This window comes from Polypterus senegalus, chromosome 12, assembly GCF_016835505.1.
Source record: "Polypterus senegalus isolate Bchr_013 chromosome 12, ASM1683550v1, whole genome shotgun sequence".
NCBI classification, from domain to species: Eukaryota; Metazoa; Chordata; class Cladistia; order Polypteriformes; family Polypteridae; genus Polypterus; species Polypterus senegalus.
In genome coordinates this window covers 84,421,396-84,443,441 of record NC_053165.1, presented here as the reverse complement: position 1 = coordinate 84,443,441, position 22,046 = coordinate 84,421,396, and the positions used below count along the sequence as shown (strand labels likewise).

Here is a 22,046-nt window from a genome sequence, read left to right as displayed (position 1 = left end):
ATGGTCCAAAAACAATTTGTGGGAGGACAAAAAAACCTTACCCAGAAAGCTGTGCGCGGGTTTCCCTTCCACCACTTTGATTCTCCTTGCTCCTGCAGGGATAACAGCTGCCTCAATGTAACCTGTAGTGAGACAAGTGCATGTAGAGACACCAGTTAATACGAGTAATAACAGCAACAACAACGTGACTGGTGAAATGCGGGATATTTTACAACCGAGTTGGCAGCATTTCAGATTTTCTGTGGTAAACCAATGCAAGCGATAGGAGTAGTCGGGTTGTCCCTTGCACAGAGAGTTCACTGAATTTCTTCCCTGCCATGCGACATGTTGCCACACTCCAGCATTGTGATCAACAAGAATGCATTAAAATATTACCCAGAGCTAAAGAGGCCTCGGCAGGCACTGTAAGTGCAAGGACTGAACGTCTGAATGCAGGATGGGAGGGAGGCGGTAAAACGCCCTGTCACAACTACCCTGGCAATGGCAGCCATACTGGTGACAACAGGGCCCGTGATACCCCAGTATTGGGAATGCGTTATATTTTTTTGAATTCCATTTCTTCTGATGGCTATCACGTGCTTGTTCCGGTTGCCAGGGTAACCATTCCTGTCGTTTAGAGGCGTGGCACCGGGTTTGTCACCTGCTAGCAATTCCAGTGGTGACTTTAAATCGCCACCCACTCTGCCTTGTCTTTTATCCAAGTTGCAGATTAAGGAAAAAGAGAACCTTTATTAACTCTTTCGCGTTTAGATCTTGATTTCTGAATCGATCTCCTCGGTTCCCGACTTTCGTTTTGTCCTTCTGACCTCGATTTTCATCTTTCTCTTTCTCTTTGTTATTTCGACACCTATTGATCTCCCAGTTTTGCCCCTTTTTTTCTCGCTCCATGTTTGCCCTTTGAAAACCTAGTCTGCTTTCAGACACAATAGAATGGAGCACCAGAGACTAGGACGAGTCCCAAGTTCACGGACCCCTGGGGATGACACGACGCTGGGTCCTCCTCCCGAACCATAGCTAGAACCAACCTTTATGAACGTCGTGTTTCTTTCACAGTGCCAGTTATGTGAGAGTTTTGAGGTAGGAGGTCGCATCGTAGAGGAGGTGGAGTGGTGGCTCGGAGGTTAGGGATCTGCACTGGCAATCGGAAGGTTGCCGGTTCGAATCCAGTAAATGCCAATAGGGACTCTGCTCTGTTGGGAACTTGAGAAAAGCCCTTAACCTGCAATTGCTAAGCGCTTTGACTAGTGAGAAAAACGCTATATAAATGCAAAGAATTATCAATATAATTATTAGAGCAGGCCGTGTCAGTGGCATCTCTTTCTTGGCTTGCATTGCAATTTCTTTCCCATCCTCAAGATGGAGTAGAAAAGCTATGTGACCAAGTAGATGCGTGCATGCTTGGATTTTACGGATAAAAATACGGATTTTATTGTAGGAGAGAATATTGTGCATTACGTGGACGTGGCCTGCTTGGTCAATTTCTTCACAAGCAGGGTTATGATGAAAATGGGCGGCAGTAGAGGTGGGAAATATTTTTAATGTCTGAAAACATAATTCTGTAGCCCTGAAATGCAAGTTGAGAAAAACGTACGTAAGTATGACATATCTTCTACATATGTGCAACTATCTCGTTCAAAAAATATGTCGAATATACGAGAGATTATAACTTGCACGTACGATAATAGTTTAACATACTTAAAGTTGATATGTCATACATATGAGATATTCCCTTTGGGTGTATGGGTTAGGGCAGCATGGTGACGCAGTGGGTAGCGCTGCTGCCCCGCAGTTAGGAGACCCGGGTTCGCTTCCCGGGTCCTCCCTGCGTGGAGTTTGCATGTTCTCTCCCACAGTCCAAAGACATGCAGGTCAGGTGTATTGGTGATCCTAAATTGCCCCTAGTGTGTGCATGGTGTGTGTGTTTGTGCGCCCTGCGGTCGGCTGGCACCCTGCCTGGGGTTTGTTTCCTGCCTTGTGCCCTGTGTTGGCTGGGATTGGCTCCAGCAGACCCCCGTGACCCTGTAGTTAGGATATAGCGGATTGGATAATGGATGGATGGATGTTTGAGTTATTACATTCTCACTTCTGTTCTAATGTTCAGATGTGCGCCATCTCATATTTGGTATACAATCGCCCCGTTGATGTGAACCAATGTGATGATCTACTGTGGACTATGGCCGGCCAGTCATCCTGGCCAATACCCCCAGGCCGCCAGGTGGAGCCCTCCCTGCAGCATGGAGGTGCCCCGAATGCCAACAGGGAATTATAGACAATGGAGTTTTCATCCACAGCCCTGCTGGATACCACACGGGCCACTAGAAGGACCCGGATGTGTGTCCTAGTTACATGGACAAAGGGAATGACGTGCTTCCGGATTGAAGAAGAAGAGATTTCATCTGACCCGGAAGTGCTAGGAAGTCACATGGACAGGGGTTCAGAAACACTTCTGGGTCATGGACTATAAAGGACTGGGACAGATACCAGACGATGAGCTGAGCTGGGTGGCAGTGTGGCAAAGCATCTGGGAGTGGATTGATTATTGTTATAGTTAATGAGTATTGTAGAGAGGAGGGTGCTTTGTGCACTGTATTATACAAATAAAGTCAATTAGTAGACTTTAATCTGGTGTCTGGCATCTGGTCTGAGGGTTCAAGGGGACAACAGCACCCCCTATCTGTCACACTCTCTATTATATAAAAAATCTTGAGACGACACGAGACTTTTTCTAAGTGATTATTTCAAGTCCCGCCCTCCTCTCAGCCACGCCCACGGTGGTCCTCTCACCTCTCATTCGTGTGAATGCTCTTGTCAGACACACTTCCTGCACTTTTTTGAGTTTTTATCACTTTAAGTTCCCAATTAAAGAAGACGTATTATGTCCAAAATCTTATTGAAGAATTTCATCACAAAGGGTTATCAACATAAAATATTAGTACACGGGCAATCCTAGCACTCAGAATTGATGAAGTCCAATGAATTAACATGAAAATTGTTGATCGGTTACACGGCAAATTGGTGAAATGCGTATCAATAGACTCTGCTGAAACAGTTGGTGGTGATGATGAGGAAGATGAAAACATCAACTTACAATATCACAAAGAATATCTACAATTGTTAACACCATCCGGTCTTCCACCGCACAAATTACTGCAGAAAGGAGGACGTATCCAACAAAGGTAATGTAGGACATCTTCAGGGGATAACATCAGACACCAAAGGAGATCTTGATATGCCATTCGTATTAAAACGTTTACAGTTTCCCGTTAGAATAGCTTTTGCAAGGATAATTAACAAATCTCAGAGCCAAACATTCAAAAAGGTTGGTTTGTTTATTAGAAACAAAGAAACGAAATTCACTCACGTCAGTTACACGTCACGTTGTCACAATGTAAGTTCAAACAAGGAATCAAAATTCAATGCGAAATTGATGAAAATAGTTCTATTGTGTATATGTAACAATTCCAATGAAAATAACAATCAGTTTAAATTGAACATCCGCATCCCCATACGTGAGCAGCAGAAGCGCAAAGTTGCTGACACACAGCGCCGGCCCAGGGGTTGGCGAGCGAAGTGAGCAGGGGGCAAATCCCCCCGAGTTGTTAATTAAAACCGAAACTAAAACAATAAAAAAAAGAATTTGATATCCAGCAGCCTGGTCACCTGCGCGTCAGAACAGGTCATCCATCCGAAGCTAAGCCTGTTCGGGCCCAGCCAGGACTTGGATGGAAGACCATCTAGGAAAAGACTGGTGTGCTGCTGGAAGTGTTGTTGGCCAGCTTCACGTCTCTGCCGCTCGCATTGTGAAGAGGGGGGCTGAACGCACCCCAAGGAGATGCGGTCGCTCCTCCGAAATCCCGTCTTAAACGGTGATGCAGTGTCACTTTTCCCTTCCATCCTTAAATTGCTCTCATTTCCTGGTTTCTGTGGGTTTTTTTTTTTGTTCAGGAATGTGCAACCCCCCAAATTGACAGTTTTCAGGGGTATCTGAAGAGTTACTTAGGAGGTCCTCATATATTGGTGTCTGCGCAGATCATTAATTACTAGGCATGTGGCTCCTTACCTGTCCCCCTGGTGTGGTTGAAATCCCCCTTCACGATCTTGCAGGACTTGCCGTCTCCATTACAAACTCCACACCGATCCTCTTTAGCTGAAGAGCCAATGATGCCATCACATCCAATTTTCTAAAAAGCAAGAATAACCGTAAATTATTACCGGGGGGTCAGACCACGGTGCGCTGAAGTGGCCTGATGTTCCCTAATCTCTGCCTGCCATGCCCACTTGTAGGAATACCCCGAGCTCCTGTAATGCTAAGGCAGGTCCAGTGGGTCAGAAAGGATCAAACTATTGAAATTATCTTCATCTGTGTAGTCTTGACTGAGGGATGGACATGAACCGATTGTAGTAGCTCATGCTGGACTGATTTAGACAGGGTTCAGCATTTGTGTTGTTAGACATATGTGCCTCGGGACCACCTTCCTATCTTTGATGTGGTAAGCAATGCCACTCCAGAACGAGAGGGGACACTGGCGCCAACTGTATCGTCTCTTTCTGCCACAGTTTCGAGGAGATGCCCACTGTGGACACCTAGCTCCACCCACAGTTGGCCCCACCCTTTATGCCTCGGACAGATGGCCACCCAAAGATGCAATCCATTTAGACTTGTGCCATCAACATGGACGGCGCGCCCGCTGACAGGACCTTGTGCCCAAGGCTTTACTTCTTGTTGTTTTTTTCTGTTTGCCGATTACATGGGGCAGCCTGGCTGGTGCCCTGACTGACATTCCTTCTGTTTCCCCTTCAGCCTGATGCCCAGTCATGGTGTATAATGTATGCTGCTTACTGGGCGACGTTGGAGAGAAGGTGCCAATGGACTGGACACATGTGGAGGGCAAGTGCCACTGCTTCACAGACCTGGGCTGCTTATAAATGATCTATCTAAATTTTGCATGTTCTTCCCATGTGTGTTCTTTTCCATTTCCAACAGACTTGCAATTGGTGAGTCTGATTTGGGAAAAACAAAGCATTTTACCTACCTACTACCTATTATACTGCCTTTCACATCTAACTACTTACATATTATATAGCACCTTAAACATCTATCTACCAATGTATTATATAGTGCCTCAAACATCTATTATATAGCACCTTTCACATTTATCTACCAACCTATTATATAGTGCCTTTAACATCTATTATATAGCACCTTTAACATTTATCTACCTACGCTACCTACGTATTATATAGTGCCTTTAATGTCTATTATATAGTGCCATTCACATTTATCTACCTATGTATTATATAGTGCCTTTAATGTCTATTATATAGTGCCTTTCTCATCTATCTACCTACCTATTATATAGTGCCTTTAACATCTATTATATAGTGCCATTAACATCTATCTATCTACCTATTATATAGTGCCTCAAACATCTATTATATAGCACCTTTCACATTTATCTACCTATGTATTATATAGTGCCTTTAATGTCTATTATATAGTGCCTTTCTCATCTATCTACCTATGCATTACATACTGCCTTATTGTCTATTATGTAGCACCTTTCACATTTATCTTCTTACCTATTATATAGTGCCTTTCACACCTATTATATGGCATCTTTCACATTTTCTACCTACATTTTACTGTATATAGTGCCTTTAGCATACATTATATAATGCCTTTTACATGTGTTTACCTACAATATATACAGCGTCTTTCACATCTATGTTCCTACATATTATACAGTGCCTTTCACATGTGTTTACCTACCATCCATATCGCCCCTTTCATATCTATCTAATATTTCACCATCTGTCTATGAATGTGTGTATCTTGTAAACCCAGCCAGCTTTGCACTGCATGTTGCCAGCCCCCCCATCCAGTACCCTGATGGCCACCCCGCCTCCCATGCTCAGCGCAGGCAGCCATTCCCTGTTTTTACCGTGTGCCGAGCACTGGCCCCTTTTGTGATTTTCGGTGTTGAGGGTCCATGTCTCCGCCAGGCCTTAAACACACACAGTATACCCAACTCTCCCACTCGGCCACACGAGTAATGCATTCCTAGCAGGAAACGCATGCAACACATTTCACCTCATTAACAAACACTGGAATTACGTTTTAATAAAATGAGACCGATTTGACAAATTACGTTCAGCAGATGCACCCAAGAGTGGGGAAAACATCTGCGCTGGTAACGCCAAAGAAAACAGCCATCTGGGAAGGCGGCACATTGGAGCTCACCTGTACAAACATTCACAGAGACGCAGTCTGAAGTCTGAAAGCCGACTCTTAAACTTCAATGGCCTCCCAAAAAGGAACATGTCATTGTGTTCATGCTCCAATGTCACATATCGGAAAGTGCAGCAGGACCACGATGGAGGATTAGCTGGGTATGTGACATCGAGAGTTGCGGGTGTCTAACACACTAAACAGCTGTGGACGTCACCTGGGAGAGCACAGCTTTGTGATCCCTGTAGTGGCCATTTATCTTAAGGCTGCATGTGACATTTATGGTGACGCAACTCGGGATCACAGCTGCACATTTAGGTGGCCACACAGACATGTCCATTTTCAGAGCAGCGACGAGAGTCAGTTAGTCAACATCTGCAGGGTGGTCACAGCATTACTGGGCAGCCGTTTTATAGGCGGCCAGCAATTCCGCAAATACATTTGAAATCCCACTGGAAGGGAAGTCAAAACTGCCAAAGTGACAGACTGCAGGTGATCTGTGCATCCATTACAGAAGACAATAAGCCAGGGGGCCAGCGCTGGGCACGAGACAGGAACAAACTCCATATAATGAATTAATTAAATGTATATAGTGCTGTTCTCACGACTCAAAGCAATTTACATAGATAGTGGAGAAGCAATTCAACTGCCACCAATGAATAGTACCCACCTGAACGATGTGATGGCAGCCATTATTGTGCCAGCTTATTAGCTATTAGGTGGTGAAGACATGAGAGAGGTTGTGGTGTGCAGTTTAGCCAGGGCATTGGGGTACACACTACTCTTTTTGAAAGACACCCCGGGTTCTTTTACAGAGGGTCAGGACCTTACTTTTATGTCTCATCTGAAGGACGGTGCCATTTTAACAGCCCAGTGTTCCTGTCACTGCACTGGGGCATTGGGTAAGCTGCCCCCTGCTGGCCTCACCAACACCTTCTTCCCAGCTTAGTGGTTTCCGGCCTTTTCTACACCCCCCACAGCCCTAGACAATGTTTGATTTCTGTTCTCACCCCCTACAAAAGTAATGCCACATTTGAAGATGAAGAAGTCAAATTTGTAATGCTTGAACCACATACAGTACTGCGGGTGAACAAACTGAACTCAAACTCGGTGCGTAAAATATGAAATATAAATTGAGCGATTTACTTTTATAAATCTCAGTCTTGTAAATGTGTCCCCCATAGACACTCGATTGATGGTCCAGGGGTTTGGGAGTATCCTGTAAAGCATGAAGTGCCACAAGGAAATGACACACAATCAACAATCGAGGGGTTGGGGGGATTGAAGAAATGATTGCCAACACGCTGCTTAGCAATGAACCCCAGTTGACGAGCTCTGCCTCCCCCAGATAATTCTAGAAACAGATGTGCTGCACATTAAAATTACTGTGCTACTGCCAGGACTGCCAGCTCGAGAGATGGGCTGAGCGTAAGCAACAGGTGTTACATACAATTCAGTATCCCCCCCAACACCCCAAAATGTCAATCAAATGTCGAAATCGGTGACATTTTGCAATCAAACGTCAAAATCGGTGATGTTTCACAATCAATACGACTTCGAAAATCGGTGATGTTTCACAATCAATACAATCGCGAAAATCGGTGATGTTTCACAGTCAATACAACCTTGGAATCGGTGACATTTCGCAATCAAAATCGGTGACATTTCACAATCAATCATACCTCAAAAATCGGTGATGTTTTACAATCAATACAATTGCGAAAATCGGTGATGTTTCACAGTCAATACAACCTTGAAAATCGGTGATGTTTTACAATCAATACAATTGCGAAAATCGGTGATGTTTCACAGTCAATACAATCGCGAAAATCGGCGATGTTTCACAGTCAATACAACCTTGAAAATCGGTGATGTTTTACAATCAATACAATCGCGAAAATCGGTGATGTTTCACAGTCAATACAACCTTGGAATCGGTGACATTTTGAAATCAAATGTCGAAATCGGTGATGTTTCACAATCAATACAAACTCGAAAACCGGTGATATTTCGCGATCACCGTACCATGGGCTGGCAGACAATTCAATGTTGACCTCATCCTTCTCTACCAATCATTACAAGGTCCTAACTCCATTCTCTTAAAAACAAAACGTTCTTCGCCTTCACGAATGTACAAAACATCGCACAAAAACGAGAAGAGCAGAGATCCTCATTTTAAGGGCTGAAGGTGTACCAAGGGCTGAAATCCACTGAAGGTTTTCCTCACAATATGGAGACTGTGTTTTACCACGGTGGAGTGTTTACAAATTGAGAAGTTCAAAAATGGTTGGACGAATGTTAAAGGATAAGTCTGATATTTTCCGAGTCGTCATGCCTTTGCAAACGTGGTATCTATGCATTTGTTGTGCGAAAATCTCTTCCCGATCGACATTTTATGTACATTTCTTAAAATTATTTTGCCCGCTTTACATTGGACGCAATGGCTTCTGTCTCTTCTTTTATAGTTCCAGAAATAATGTGTAGCTGAAAACTGGAAGTCATAAACACGATCAGTGGAGCCCAAAACACTAAGTCAAAAGGGAATACACAAGAAGAAACACAAAGTTTTTAATCCAATCTCGGATATCGATGAACTGCTCCATTGACCTTCTATTGCCAGCACACTGTTGAAGTGTCTCGATTGCATTATGGGATTGGAGTGGTGAGGCAGTGCAGTAAAGGTGGGAGGACTCGACTGGTGTTACCAGGACCTGTTTCACTCGCAGTGTGCCAGTGCTACTTAAATGGCCTACAAATCCCAGCAACCTCGGTAGTCTTGCACCACTGGGCAAGTTTAGAGGGTTGCTGTGAAGAAGGAGAATTAGACAGGATTTGTATCTCTGTATCTATCTCTTTCTACACTTCTCTTCTATTGGATTACAAACACGACGACCATTGGATTACAGTTTCATTCCAGATTTATGTGCTTAGCATGTGATTTGGTAAACTTCTTCGTCCAGAGACATGGAACATGGTAGGACAAAACTTACATAACATTCAGGAAATGCTTCACGTGCCGTCTCCATTCATTTTCACTGCAATCACATCTGTGGAACCCAGAAACAGCACCCATTGGTGTCCATAGTGTAGACTGGGGTTGGGAAGGTGGAAAGTTCTGGAGTTTATGCTGCTTGAGTTATGTAAACAGTGCCACTTGGTGTCCTCCATAGTTTGCTTTCAGTCATATTTGACTTTTTGAGGAGCCTTCACCATCCCCCTTATTGCCTATGGCACTTAACAAATCAGCGCACCTCCTGCCCATAGCACGGGTATAACGGAATGGTCGGGAGTGCATCCCACTTGACTTACATTAACAACAAGCCCTGATGTCCTCCATTAGGACACTTTCAGTATTATTAGACGTCGAGGTCCTTTGGTCCCCTCTGTAGAGTGTTCACCCCTTGACTTATCAAAATGCCTCCCCTAGCTGGCTGTACCATGAGCATAACAGAAAGGTACAAAGTTACATAAACAGTGCCCTTCAGTGACTGGAGTGCACACCCCTTACCAGTCATAAATGGTGCCCCTCCAGTGTCTAATGGAGTGACTGTCTCTGATACCAGCACCCCACAGATCCATCTTTATCAGAGGCTCTGGGGAAATCCTAACAAATCTTTGTGAGTTGGTGTGGCTTTTCTTGGTTTGAATTTTGTTACCAGTTTACAACTTCAATTTTTGGGTTTAGAACAAATACAGGATGGATTCTTGGGTTTTGAGAATTGTTCACTGTGTTATAATTAGTCTGTATACTTAATATACAGTATGCATTAAATAGGACGTTTCCTGAAAACCTTTGAGAATCCCCTACAGAGAGGGGATCACATTCAACCCCTGGCTTATATGGAGCACAGCAGTGTAGACACTTTCTTTTATAGAGCTTTCTTGGAAGAAATAGGAAAATACAAGAAAAAAGTTCACAAGAGTAACAAACGACCAAAAAGTAAATGAGTCTCAATACAAGATGGAAAATTAAAGAAAATCCAAAACTCGCCAACACCTCCAGAGAGCATTCAAAATCAACCTGCACTGGACTTCAATTCCCAGCCTGCTTTTATGGAGCTGGTGTGGGCGGTTCCTTAATAGTGATGGACGGGTGGCCCCGCCTCTTAGGGAATCAACCGACAAAACACAAGCAACAGAAGAGAACTGCAAACCGCACAAACACACAACATAATAAATAAAGAGAATAAAATGAACACAGAGTTCATAATTAGACAAAATAAAAAAAATGAACACAAAAATATAACATAAAATAGAAAACAATGCTGCAAAGTGAACAAAGGAGCAATTTAAACACAAATGCCAAAAGTGAATTCTCCATGGAAGGAAAAAATAAATAAACGTAAGAGAAAATCCATGTAGTAGTAACAACATTGTCAGAAAATTAATTAAAAAGAAACCAGAATCCTAACAGATGGATGGTCCCCCTCACCAGAGAGCATTCAAAATAAACCTGCACTGGACTTCAATTCCCAGCCTGCTTTTATGGAGCTGGTGTGGGCGGTTCCTTAACAGTGATGGACAGGTGGCCCCGCCTCTTAGGGAATCAACCCACAAAACACAAGCAACAGAAGAGAACTGCAAACCGCACAAAAACATTACATAATAAATAAAGAGAATAAAATGAACATAGAGTTCATAATTAGACAAAAATAAATAAATGAATAAATAAATAAATAAACACAACATTATTATAACATACAATGGAAAACAATACTGCAAAGTAAGCAAAGGAACAATTTAAACACAAATGCCAAAAGTGAATTATCCATGGAAGGAAACAATAAATAAATAAAAGGGAAGAGAAATCCATGTAGTAGTAACAACATTGCCAGAAAATTAATTAAAAAGAAACCAGAATCCTAACAGATGGATGGTCCCCCCAATCAGCTGACGCAGAATCTTTATCTTCTTTAGATGGCCACCAGTCCAAAAAAAACAGGTGGGAGGATTCTCTCCATCATGACCTCATACTGTGTGTGAGCAGCACGCCATGTGGGAGACCCTCTTTGATTACATTTCAGTTTCCAATGGTTCTGCCATTTGTGGGGGCTGAATATAAACATGAATGATTTTTCCGATGATATCAACACAAACCTTTACAACAGTAGTTAATGTCTACATCAAAGGAGAGCTCCATCCCTGCCAAATGGCTTGCCTGTTAATTTCTCCCATATGCAAAAAAAAGCAAAAGAGCTGCCTCAGCTGGTCACAAATAAATGCCCGTGGAATATGCCGCCAAATGAATAACATAATACTAGGAATGGGTGCCACGTGGTGCTGGTCCGTAGTCGAATGTCTCCAAGAAGTGACTTCTCCCTGATGCACGTGATTATTTCTTTATATCTAACAGGGGTTACTAATTTCATTATATATTTTAGCATCGCCTACATTTATAAGAGAGGAGATAATAATTATTTTGTCTATTTGCCTAATTATTTTTAATTACATTGTCTGTATTTGAAAGAGAGGATTCTAATTAAGCCTTCAAACTCAGCCCCATTTTGGGCCATTTTCTGCTACTTTGATTTAACTGGCTAGATCATCGTCAGCCTTCACTCAACATTCACATTCTGACCCTCAAAGTAAAGGTCGGACCAGTTCTCCTTCACAATTTGTACGGCTGGGTAATTAGATATTGTCTGTCTGTCTGTCACACGATTACTCGCAGACTACTGGGGCTTGAACTTTGACCTTGTTTGTAATCGAACATTTATAAACTGATTCACCCTGATAACTCGTACCATGTGACTGACACAAAGTTAGCGAGGTCCGTGTCTTTCTTATGGCAAAATGCATAGCTAATGTGATAAATTCTGCTCTGTACTTGTAATATTTCTATTGCACAATAAGAATTATGTTTCTGAACTTCTCTAGCACCTTCAACACCGTCCAACCTCTGCTCCTTAGGGACAAGCTGACTGAGATGGCAGTAGATTCATACCTGGTGCCATCGATCGTGGACTATCTTACAGACAAACCTCAGTATGTGCGTCTCGGGAACTGCAGGTCTGACATTGTGGTCAGCAGCACAGGAGCGCCGCAGGGGACTGGACTTTCTCTGGTCCTGTTCAGCCAACATACATCGGACTTCCAATACAAACTCGGAGTCCTGCCACGTGCAAAAGTTCGCTGATGACACTGCTATGGTGGGCTGCAACCGGAGTGGGCAGGAGGAGGAGTATAGGACTTTGTTAAATGGTGCAACTCAAACCACCTACAACTGAACACCAGCAAGACCAAGGAGCTGGTGGTGGATTTTAGGAGGCCCAGGCCCATCATGGACCCCGTGATTATCAGAGGTGACTGTGCTGAGGGTACAGACCTATAAATACCTGAGAGTGCAGCTGGATGATAAACTGGACTGGACTGCCAATACTGATGCTCTGTGTAAGAGAGGACAGAGCCGACTATACTTCCTTAGAAGGCTGGCGTCCTTCAACATCTGCAATAAGATGCTGCAGATGTTCTATCAGACAGTTGTGGCGAGCGCCGTCTTCTACACAGTGGTGTGCTGGGGAGGCAGCATAAAGAAGAGGGACGCCTCACGCCTGGACAAACTGGTGAGGAAGGCAGGCTCTATTGTAGGCACGGAGCTGGACAGTTTGACATCCGTGGCAGAGTGACGGGCACTGAGCAGACTCTTGTCAATCATGGAGAATCCACTGCATCCACTGAACAGGATCATCTCCAGACAGAGGAGCAGCTTCAGTGACAGACTGCTGTCACCGTCCTGCTCCACTGACAGACTGAGGAGACCCCACACTATGCGACTCTTCAATTCCACCCAGGGGGGTAAATGTTAATATTATACAAAGTTATTGTCTGTTATACCTGCATTGTTATCACTCTTTAATTTAATATTGTTCTTTATCAGTATGTTGCTGCTGGAGTATCGGAATTTCCCCTTGGGATTAATAAAGTATCTATCTATCTATCTTTATTAAGCTATTGTAATAATATGTACATGGCAGGTAACTGAAACGTTTGACACCACCCATATAATTTATTGTCTGCTGGGAGGCTGATTGAGGGTACGGTTACCACCAGGGCGCTTATGTAACCTTCAGTTTCCTTGGGATTAACAAAGTATCTATCTATCTATTATATTGGACCAGTAACGGCACACTGCATGATAACGTGCAGTGAAGACACTTGACTTCAGCGTTCCTAGTTTTCATCCTCTTCCTCTGTCCATTTACCATTCGTTTGCTCAGAGGTTGATGCGCTTGCTGTTTCCTGAGCAGCTCTTCTCTGCTTCTCCCTAGCGGCCGGCTTCTTCTCTCCTTCCATCAGCAACTTTTCGCATTAAAATTGAACAAGTCAGTGTTTGTGTTGCAATTTCTCAGTACGTTTTCCTTCATGTTTCACTTAAGTTCTTCAATCTGCCTCAAGAATGATTTAAGATATGAAGACGTAGGGGAAGTGACGGCGAAGGTGGGAGGGATGAGAATGGCGCCCGTATACATGTGCCGCACGGCCGCCCTGCTGGCCACTGCCGAGAGTCGATTCTACAATACAATAAAATAAAAAGAGGAATAACCTTGGAGTAAATCATCACCCCGAAAGCAGATAGTAGACGTCACGTAGTATATGTGTGCCAAATTTCAGGTCAACCGGTCAAACAGTTTACGAGCTACAGGTAATTTAAAATCCTGGACAGACCAACGGACAGCCACGGTAGCGTATGATATAAGAAGATTGAGGATTATTTGTGTTCTGTTCTGTGTATTGTGTTGTATTGACCCCGTTTTTTTTGTGACACCCACTGCACACCTAACCTAACTGGATAGGGGTCTCTCTTTGGACTGCCTTTCCCAAGGTTTCTTCCATTTTTTTTTTTGCCCTCATTTTCTTAGAGAGTGAAGGCTGGGGGGCTGTCAAAACACAGGACCTGTCAAAGCCCATTGTGGCACTACTTGTGTGATTTTGAGCTATATAGAAATAAATTACATTGTAATGTATTGTATTGTATAAACAACAGGCAGTGGCTGAGAGATAAAGTAGAGTAGAGACATCTGCTGAGCGTGACAACAAGTTGCAGAGGCTGAGTACATGATAGGAAGGAGAAAAGAAAATGGCAGCCTCGGCATCTGCTGTGCACAGCAACGGTACTATGGAAATGTGGCAAAAGGCAACCTCCACGAAACTCTCGGGTGGGTTTTGTCGTCCTAATGGCGAATTGCATAAGGCAGCTGTTTGAGAGGGTGTCCGAAAAAAAAGAGCTGCGACATCTGCGGAGTGTGATGCAACTTGCAGAAGCCGATTACGTAACAGAAAGAAGAAGGTCGGCCCTGCCTTTGTGATGCGTGCAAGTTGTTGGGACTCGCAAAGTGTCAGGGCAGAAACCTTAAATTTGGGAGGACCGGATGTCCACGCATTTTCTAATTGGGCCCTACCATGCAACCGATGATGCATCTCCATAACCCTAAATTAGATTAAGTGGGTTTGAGGTTTCTGTGTTCCATCTGGGATGAAAGGTGGTCCCCTCCAGATTTAGGTCCTGCTCTTCTCCTGATGATGCCAGAATAGCCTCTGGCCCCCAATGACCCTAACCTAGATTAAGTGGGAGTAAGTTTTCTGTGTTAGGTTACTTATGGGTGGACTGAAAGCCTGTCAAGAATTGGGTCCTGCCATGCACCTGATGCTGCTAGGATAGGCCCTGGCCCCCCCATAACGCCTGAATTAGATTAAGTGGGTCTGAAGTTTCTGTGTCCTATCTGGGACGAAAGGTGGTCACTTCCAGAATTAAGTCCTGCTCTTCTCCTGATGCTGCTACGATACGCTCTGCCCCCCAACTCCCCCCACCACCGTGTTACCGTGACTGTGGATTGGTTTGAGGTTTTGGTTATCTAGGATGGACTGCTGTTCCATCCATGGTTGCCTTCTACTCCAGAGTAGGCTCTGCTCTTAAAGTCCACACTCCCCGTCCCATTGCAATATTGTGTTTAAATAAAAACGCTGCCTTTGTATTTCCTAGTTCATGAAAATCAGAGATGTTCAGCACTATGGAAGGTAAGAAGGGTAAATAATGCAGGCTGTCACGCAGGGTTAGTCCCCACACTGTACCTGGCACTTGCCATTCACACACAGATCGCTTTCGTATGGTCCACAGGGGGTGCCGTCCAGCACTCGCTCTGCTGCCAGTTCCGGAGAGTCTCTGCCCAGCGGAGTACAGAAGAGGGCACACGGCTTATCTGAAAATATAAAAAAAAACACAAAAGGCTGAGTCAACTCAATGACCGAAATCTCGGAGCAGTTCATGTAAATGACGAGCCGCTGTCACTGAAGTCACTTTATTAAATCAGTGTTTCTGGGCAGAGGTGACAGTGCAGCGGTGCTTAGCTGATGTTAATGTCTCTAAATGGAAGTGTCATGTCAGCCAGAAGGAAGCCTCTGTCCAACTCGCTGCTCTTATTACTCGATCATTTAGTTTTGATGACATTCCCGTGACACAGAAGAGCAGCCAAATATGAGATGTGGAGTCCAAAGTGAAAGCAGATGAGCACTTCTGACCGATTTAGCCTCATCAGTTTTGTTCTATACATGTTGGGAGTGTAATATTAAGGAACATTTTGAAATTCGGTCAGTGGGACAGTGAGGGACACAACTCTGAAGCCCTGTCCTGTCCACTCTGTATGGAGATGGTGTGTTCTCCCCAGGTCTGTGTGGGTATTCTGACTTGGCCGGGACCCTCTAAAGACAACTGTGTGTGTGTGTGTGTGTGTGTTTCCTAATCAGTCCAATCAGCTGTATTGACCACAGATGCACTCCAAAGATGTTGTAGAAACATCTCAGAGATGATCATTAGAGCCAAAGCAAAGGATCTGAATACTTGGGTCAGTGTGAGATTTCCATTTTTTTTTTTTTTAAATAAATTTGCAAAAGTTCCTAAAGTTCTGCTTTCGCTTTGTCATTTGGGGGTATTGAGTGTTGCTTGAGGAAGAAAAAATAAAAATAATTGTAAATGATTTTAGCACAAAGCAGCAACAGGAGAAATCTGGAAAATGTGAAGGGTCTGAAGACTTTGTGAAGGTCCTGTGTGTCATGGTACACCTAGGATGGACTGGTGTCCCATCCAGAGTGGGGGCCTGCTGTGCACCCGATGCTGCCTAAAATAGACTCTGCCCCCCAATCCGATGACCCAGGATTATTTTAGGTGGGTTTGAGGTTTCTATGTTATGATATATCTAGGGTGGTGTCCCATCCAGCATGGGGGCCTGCTGTGCACCCGATGCTGCCTAAAATAGACTCTGCCCCCCAATCCCATGACCCAGGATTATTTTAGGTGGGTTTGAGGTTTCTATGTCATGATATATCTAGAATGGACTGGTGTCCCATCCAGAATTGGGGCCTGCTATGCACCCTATGCTGGCTAAATTGAGCTCTGCCCCCCAAACCCATGACCTTGGATTAGTTTAGGTGGGTTTGAGGTTTCTATGTTATGTTACATCTGAATTTTACTGTGGGTTTAATACAGTTTAATTTGGGATTGACTGGTGTCCAATCCAGGGTTGGCTCCTGCTCTACAATTGATGCTGCTAGGACAAGCTCTGAACCCCAAATTGACGATGGATTGGATAAATTGGGTTTGAGGTTTCCATGTTGCATCTGGAATGGACTGGTGTTCCATCCATGGTTGGCTCCTGATGATGTCAGGATAGCCTCTGCCCCCCATAACCCCAAATTAGAGTAAGTAGGTTTGAGGTTTCTGTGTTAGATTTGGGATGAAAGGGTGTCCCTTCCAGATTTAGGTCCTGCTCTTCACCTGATGCTGCTAGGATAGCCTCTGGACCAAAATGATCCTAAATTAGACTAAGTGGGCGTGAATTTTCTGTGTTAGGTTACATCTAACACCTCGGTCTCAACCTTTAAATCCCGGCTGAAGACTCACTACTTCAGTTTAGCATATCCTGACTAGAGCTGCTGATTAACTGTACATACTGCATCTCTGTTGTTAGTCATTAGCACTATAACATAAGTAACATGATAATTATATTTGAATACTAACCCTCACCTATTCTGTTTCTTTTCTCGGTACCCAAATGTGGCCATTGGTGCCACGCCCACCTGCCAAGTTGTTTGCCTGCCTATGGTAAAGTCATCCCTGATGGAGGATCACAGGAATCATGGGAAGAGAGGTCCTTTCATCGGAGCAATGTTTCAGCCGTGGCATGGCCAAATGGAGATGCAGCTAGATGGATGAGGTCTCCAGGACTCTAAAAATATCGAAACCTAATTATGTCATATCATCTACTGTTAAACCGTAATTCTAAAATTTTTATTATGCTGTCTTAAGGAATTGTTCTGTTGTGTATATTGTATTGTATTGACCCCCACTTTTGACACCTACTGCACGCCCAACCTACCTGGAAAGGGTCTCTCTTTGAACTGCCTTTCCGAGGTTTCTTCCATTTTCCTACAAGGTTTTATTGGGAGTTTTCCTTGTCTTCTCAGAGAGTCAAGGCTGGGGGGCTGTCAAGAGGCAGGGCCTGTTAAAGCCCATTGCGGCACTTCCTGTGTGATTTTGGGCTATACAAAAAAAAAAATAAACTGTATCTAGGGTGGACTGATGCCCCATCCAGAATTGGGTCCTGTCATGGACCTGATGCTGCTAGGATAGGCTCTGCCCCCCACATAACACCTGAATTAGATTAACTGGGTTTGAGGTTTCTCTGTTATATCTGGGATGAAAGGAGGTCCCTTCCAGATTTAGGACCTGCTCTTCTCCTGATGCTGCTAGGATAGGCTCTGCCTCCCATGACTGTGGATTGGTTTGAGGTTTCTGTTATCTGGGATGGACTGCTGTTCCATCCATGGTTACCTCCTACTTTAGGATAGGCTCTGCCCTTAAAGCCCCCACACCCTGTCCCATTGCAATATTGTGTTTAAATAAAAATGCTGTCTTTGCATAAAATGGCAGTAAACTTTAGCAAACAAAAGTTCATGCAAGGTGAGCACAAGAGAAGCTGCAGAAATTTCCACATCTCAGCACTCGAGAGCTAAACATCCGCTTATGAATTTTTACCAAAAAAAATGCATTTGGCTAACAGCTGTTAACTCTCTTAGAATAAAGAGGCCTGTAATCGCATCAAAGGCTTTCTAATCCTTGTGTTAGGCGTCTCGTACAAACGCCACAAAGACAATTCTGCTGTCCCTTCGCCGCTCCTTGAGGCGATCCCTGCTTACTGTGAATTGTCATCTCCACGCATGGCACTGCTTGCACCCTTCATGAATTTCTAACACGAGAACAAATACATTTTGCGCGGTGCTTGATGAAAAGAATTGATTTTTGCTACACACCCTGCTGACTCCTGGGAGAAGTTTTAAGCCCTAAGCAGTCCATTACATAATGCGAGCTGCTAATCTAAAGACTGGGGGGAAAGAAAAGTAGAACTCCGTTCCCACAGACGGAGGAATTCAAGGCCGTACTGGGCGAGTCGTCGATCACGTCGCTGTGACAATAAATGTTTAGACAATATGGCAGCGGAAGAAACCGCAACATTCCGGACAAACGGAGTCGGTGTTTAAACTGATTTAAGTTTCTTTCGGGATTGAAACGTGACTATGCGTTTTACTGTAACCTACAGATGCACGATTATGACAAATGATAATTCCTTTTCATATTGAAATTGTGAGTTATTTCAGTTAGCATCGCTGCAGTGATATATGTACACTGTACAGTAAAAACCCATCGCATCTGCAAACTCGGTTTCCACACTTTACCGTCACCCGAAAATATTAAATGGAAAATTCCAGAAGTAAACGATCGCCACATTCCGTGATTCTGCAGAAAACCCATCTTGTTGGGGTTGGCTACCTCTGACGTATAATTTTCGCCACGGGGACCCGTCAAGTACGGTATAATCCAGCCTTTAGCCTCTCGCATTCTCGCCGTCCGCATTCGTTACTGCATTATCGTAATATTAGGGTGAAAATAACCCTTCATTTTGCTTAATTACGACCCCAAAGTATACGTAGGGATGCCGGCACTTCTTCAAAGCCCAGGAGAAGCCCTGAAGTGCGGAGCGTCAGATTTCAGATGTATTCAACAGTCTGGGCACAGCAACAGAGACGGTCCTGGCACCCATCGGTCTGAGGTAACAGTCGGACAGTCCGTAAACCTGCAGTTGAAAATCGCAAGGAACGAACTGGAGTAGAGGGGTGGAGGAGGTTGGTGGTGTAACTGGGGGGATTCAGTGGAAGCGAATAAGGCATTGTGGTCTGTTAGCTTAGTGTGTGTGCGATGATCCTGGCGGCAGAGTTTTGAATACACACATATATTACATATATCTACTCTCTCTGTATATGAAATTCTAAGCCTAAAAGTGCAAGGATTTTGAGCAACGATTTTATGCGACTTTCTGCTACGTTTTTTGTCACGCTTAAAATCGAGCTTGTTTTAAAACCTACACATATATGTTTGGTATCATTCTTTTCAGAATTTATCAAACATTAATGTGATGTTGTTAGGTTTTCAGATTCTTATTCCGTTTTTAAATTATAAACTAAAATATATCAAGAACTCAAGTCCGCTAGAGGAGACTTCGTGCCAAGAGATTTAACTACGCCCGGGCCGGAAATAAAAGACAAAGAGCAGGACAGCTGCTGTAGAGGCTTTGAAAATGTTCGAAAGCGCTGCGCGAGATGAAGATCACACAGCAAGGCGGCAGGAGTAGCAATCCAGCAGATGATCAAGCAAAGACAAGGTGCAAAAAAAAAAACTATTTGTTTCCCATTGTATCACCGTTTAGGAGGAGGTTTCGGAGAAGCTACTGGGTGTCCTTGGGGTGCATTCAGCCCCCCTCTTCACAACACGAGTGGCAGAGACACAAAGTGGCTGAGCCAGGGGTTGGCCAGCAAAGCAAGCAGGTGGTAACACCCGAGTGTATATATACAGTATAAATATATAAACTATACTATATATACTGTATACAGTATATACATATATGTATGTGTGTATATACAGTTTATATATATACATACATACATATGGAAAACCAAACCACACAGGCATAAGTCCACAATAAAACCGTAAGGTTTATTATTAACAAATTCAGTTCCACCCAGGGGAGTGAATGCTAACATTATTCAGTTATTGTCTGCTTTTACATGCATTTTTATTTAATTAATTTTTTTTTTTTTTTGTATCAGTACAGTATACTGCTGCTGGATTATGTGAATTTCCCCTTGTGATTAATAAAGTATCTATCTATCTATCTATCTATTTATCTAATGCCTTTCTTGTTAATCTATCTACATTTTAATCTTGCCTACTACACTATCTATCTATCTATCTAATACCTTACAAAAGTCTTCTTTAACAATATTGCACCACCAAATGATCACGGTTTCTCTTCTATCTCTCTTTTTTCTTCTCCACTCCTCCCAAGCAAGTGTTACCCCATCTCCTCTCCCAGTTCCAACTTGCCTGGATGTGGCGGAGTGACTCCTTTTATCTTGTACCCTGGAGTACTTCTTCTATAAGGGCATAGCCCGATTAAAGTACTTCTGGGTCAATAGGAAGTCTTACAAAGTAGGGATCACTAATCCCAATAGCTTCCTCTAGTGACCTCCACAGAACGCCATCTGTGTGGGAATCCATGGTCTGAGTGTGCTGCCATCTAGTGTATCGGGGAAGCCACTGTTCTGAATACAGTGTCTCTTCCCCTGTTCCTTAATTACATTGGCCCCCAGGCCGGGAAATGCACCATGAACTGTCCCCGTCGGGACACCAGCCCATGCATGTCATCCCTTACAATATATACAAAGTATGTGTATATACAGTGGTGTGAAAAACTATTTGCCCCCTTCCTGATTTCTTATTCTTTTGCATGTTTGTCACACAAAATGTTTCTGATCATCAAACACATTTAACCATTAGTCAAATATAACACAAGTAAACACAAAATGCAGTTTTTAAATGATGGTTTTTATTATTTAGGGAGAAAAAAAAATCCAAACCTACATGGCCCTGTGTGAAAAAGTAATTGCCCCCTTGTTCAAAAATCACCTAACTGTGGTGTATCACACCTGAGTTCAATTTCCGTAGCCACCCCCAGGCCTGATTACTGCCACACGTGTTTCAATCAAGAAATCACTTCAATAGGATTCGCCTGACACAGAGAAGTAGACCAAAAGCACCTCAAAAGCTAGACATCATGCCAAGATCCAAAGAAATTCAGGAACAAATGAGAACAGAAGTAATTGAGATCTATCAGTCTGGTAAAGGTTATAAAGCCATTTCTAAAGCTTTGGGACTCCAGTGAACCACAGTGAGAGCCATTATCCACAAATGGCAAAAACATGGAACAGTGGTGAACCTTCCCAGGAGTTGCCGGCCGACCAAAATTACCCCAAGAGCGCAGAGGCGACTCATCCGAGAGGTCACAAAAGACCCCAGGACAACGTCTAAAGAACTGCAGGCCTCACTTGCCTCAATTAAGGTCAGTGTTCACGACTCCACCATAAGAAAGAGACTGGGCAAAAACGGCCTGCATGGCAGATTTCCAAGGCAAACCACTGTTAAGCAAAAGAACATTAGGGCTCGTCTCAATTTTGCTAAGAAACATCTCAATGATTGCCAAGACTTTTGGGAAAATACCTTGTGGACTGATGAGACAAAAGTTGAACTTTTGGAAGGCAAATGTCCCGTTATATCTGGCGTAAAAGGAACACAGCATGTCAGAAAAGAACATCATACCAACAGTAAAATATGGTGGTGGTAGTGTGATGGTCTGGGGTTGTTTTGCTGCTTCAGGACCTGGAAGGCTTGCTGTGATAGATGGAACCATGAATTCTACTGTCTACCAAAAAA

The 22,046-nt window shown here is 43.6% G+C and overlaps 1 protein-coding gene across 2 annotated transcripts in view; it reads right to left on the bottom strand.

Annotated features, from left to right (window-relative positions):
- adamts17 (ADAM metallopeptidase with thrombospondin type 1 motif, 17) overlaps window positions 1-22,046 on the bottom strand; it is a 176,769-nt gene that overhangs the window by 56,352 nt on the left and 98,371 nt on the right. For both annotated transcript variants that reach the window (XM_039772720.1, XM_039772721.1), the window contains exons 14-16: window positions 15,299-15,426; window positions 4,061-4,181; window positions 42-122 (exon numbers count right to left, since the gene is read on the bottom strand). In XM_039772720.1, coding sequence (XP_039628654.1) covers window positions 42-122; window positions 4,061-4,181; window positions 15,299-15,426 — 330 coding nt within the window. The remainder of the gene's footprint in view (window positions 1-41; window positions 123-4,060; window positions 4,182-15,298; window positions 15,427-22,046) is intronic.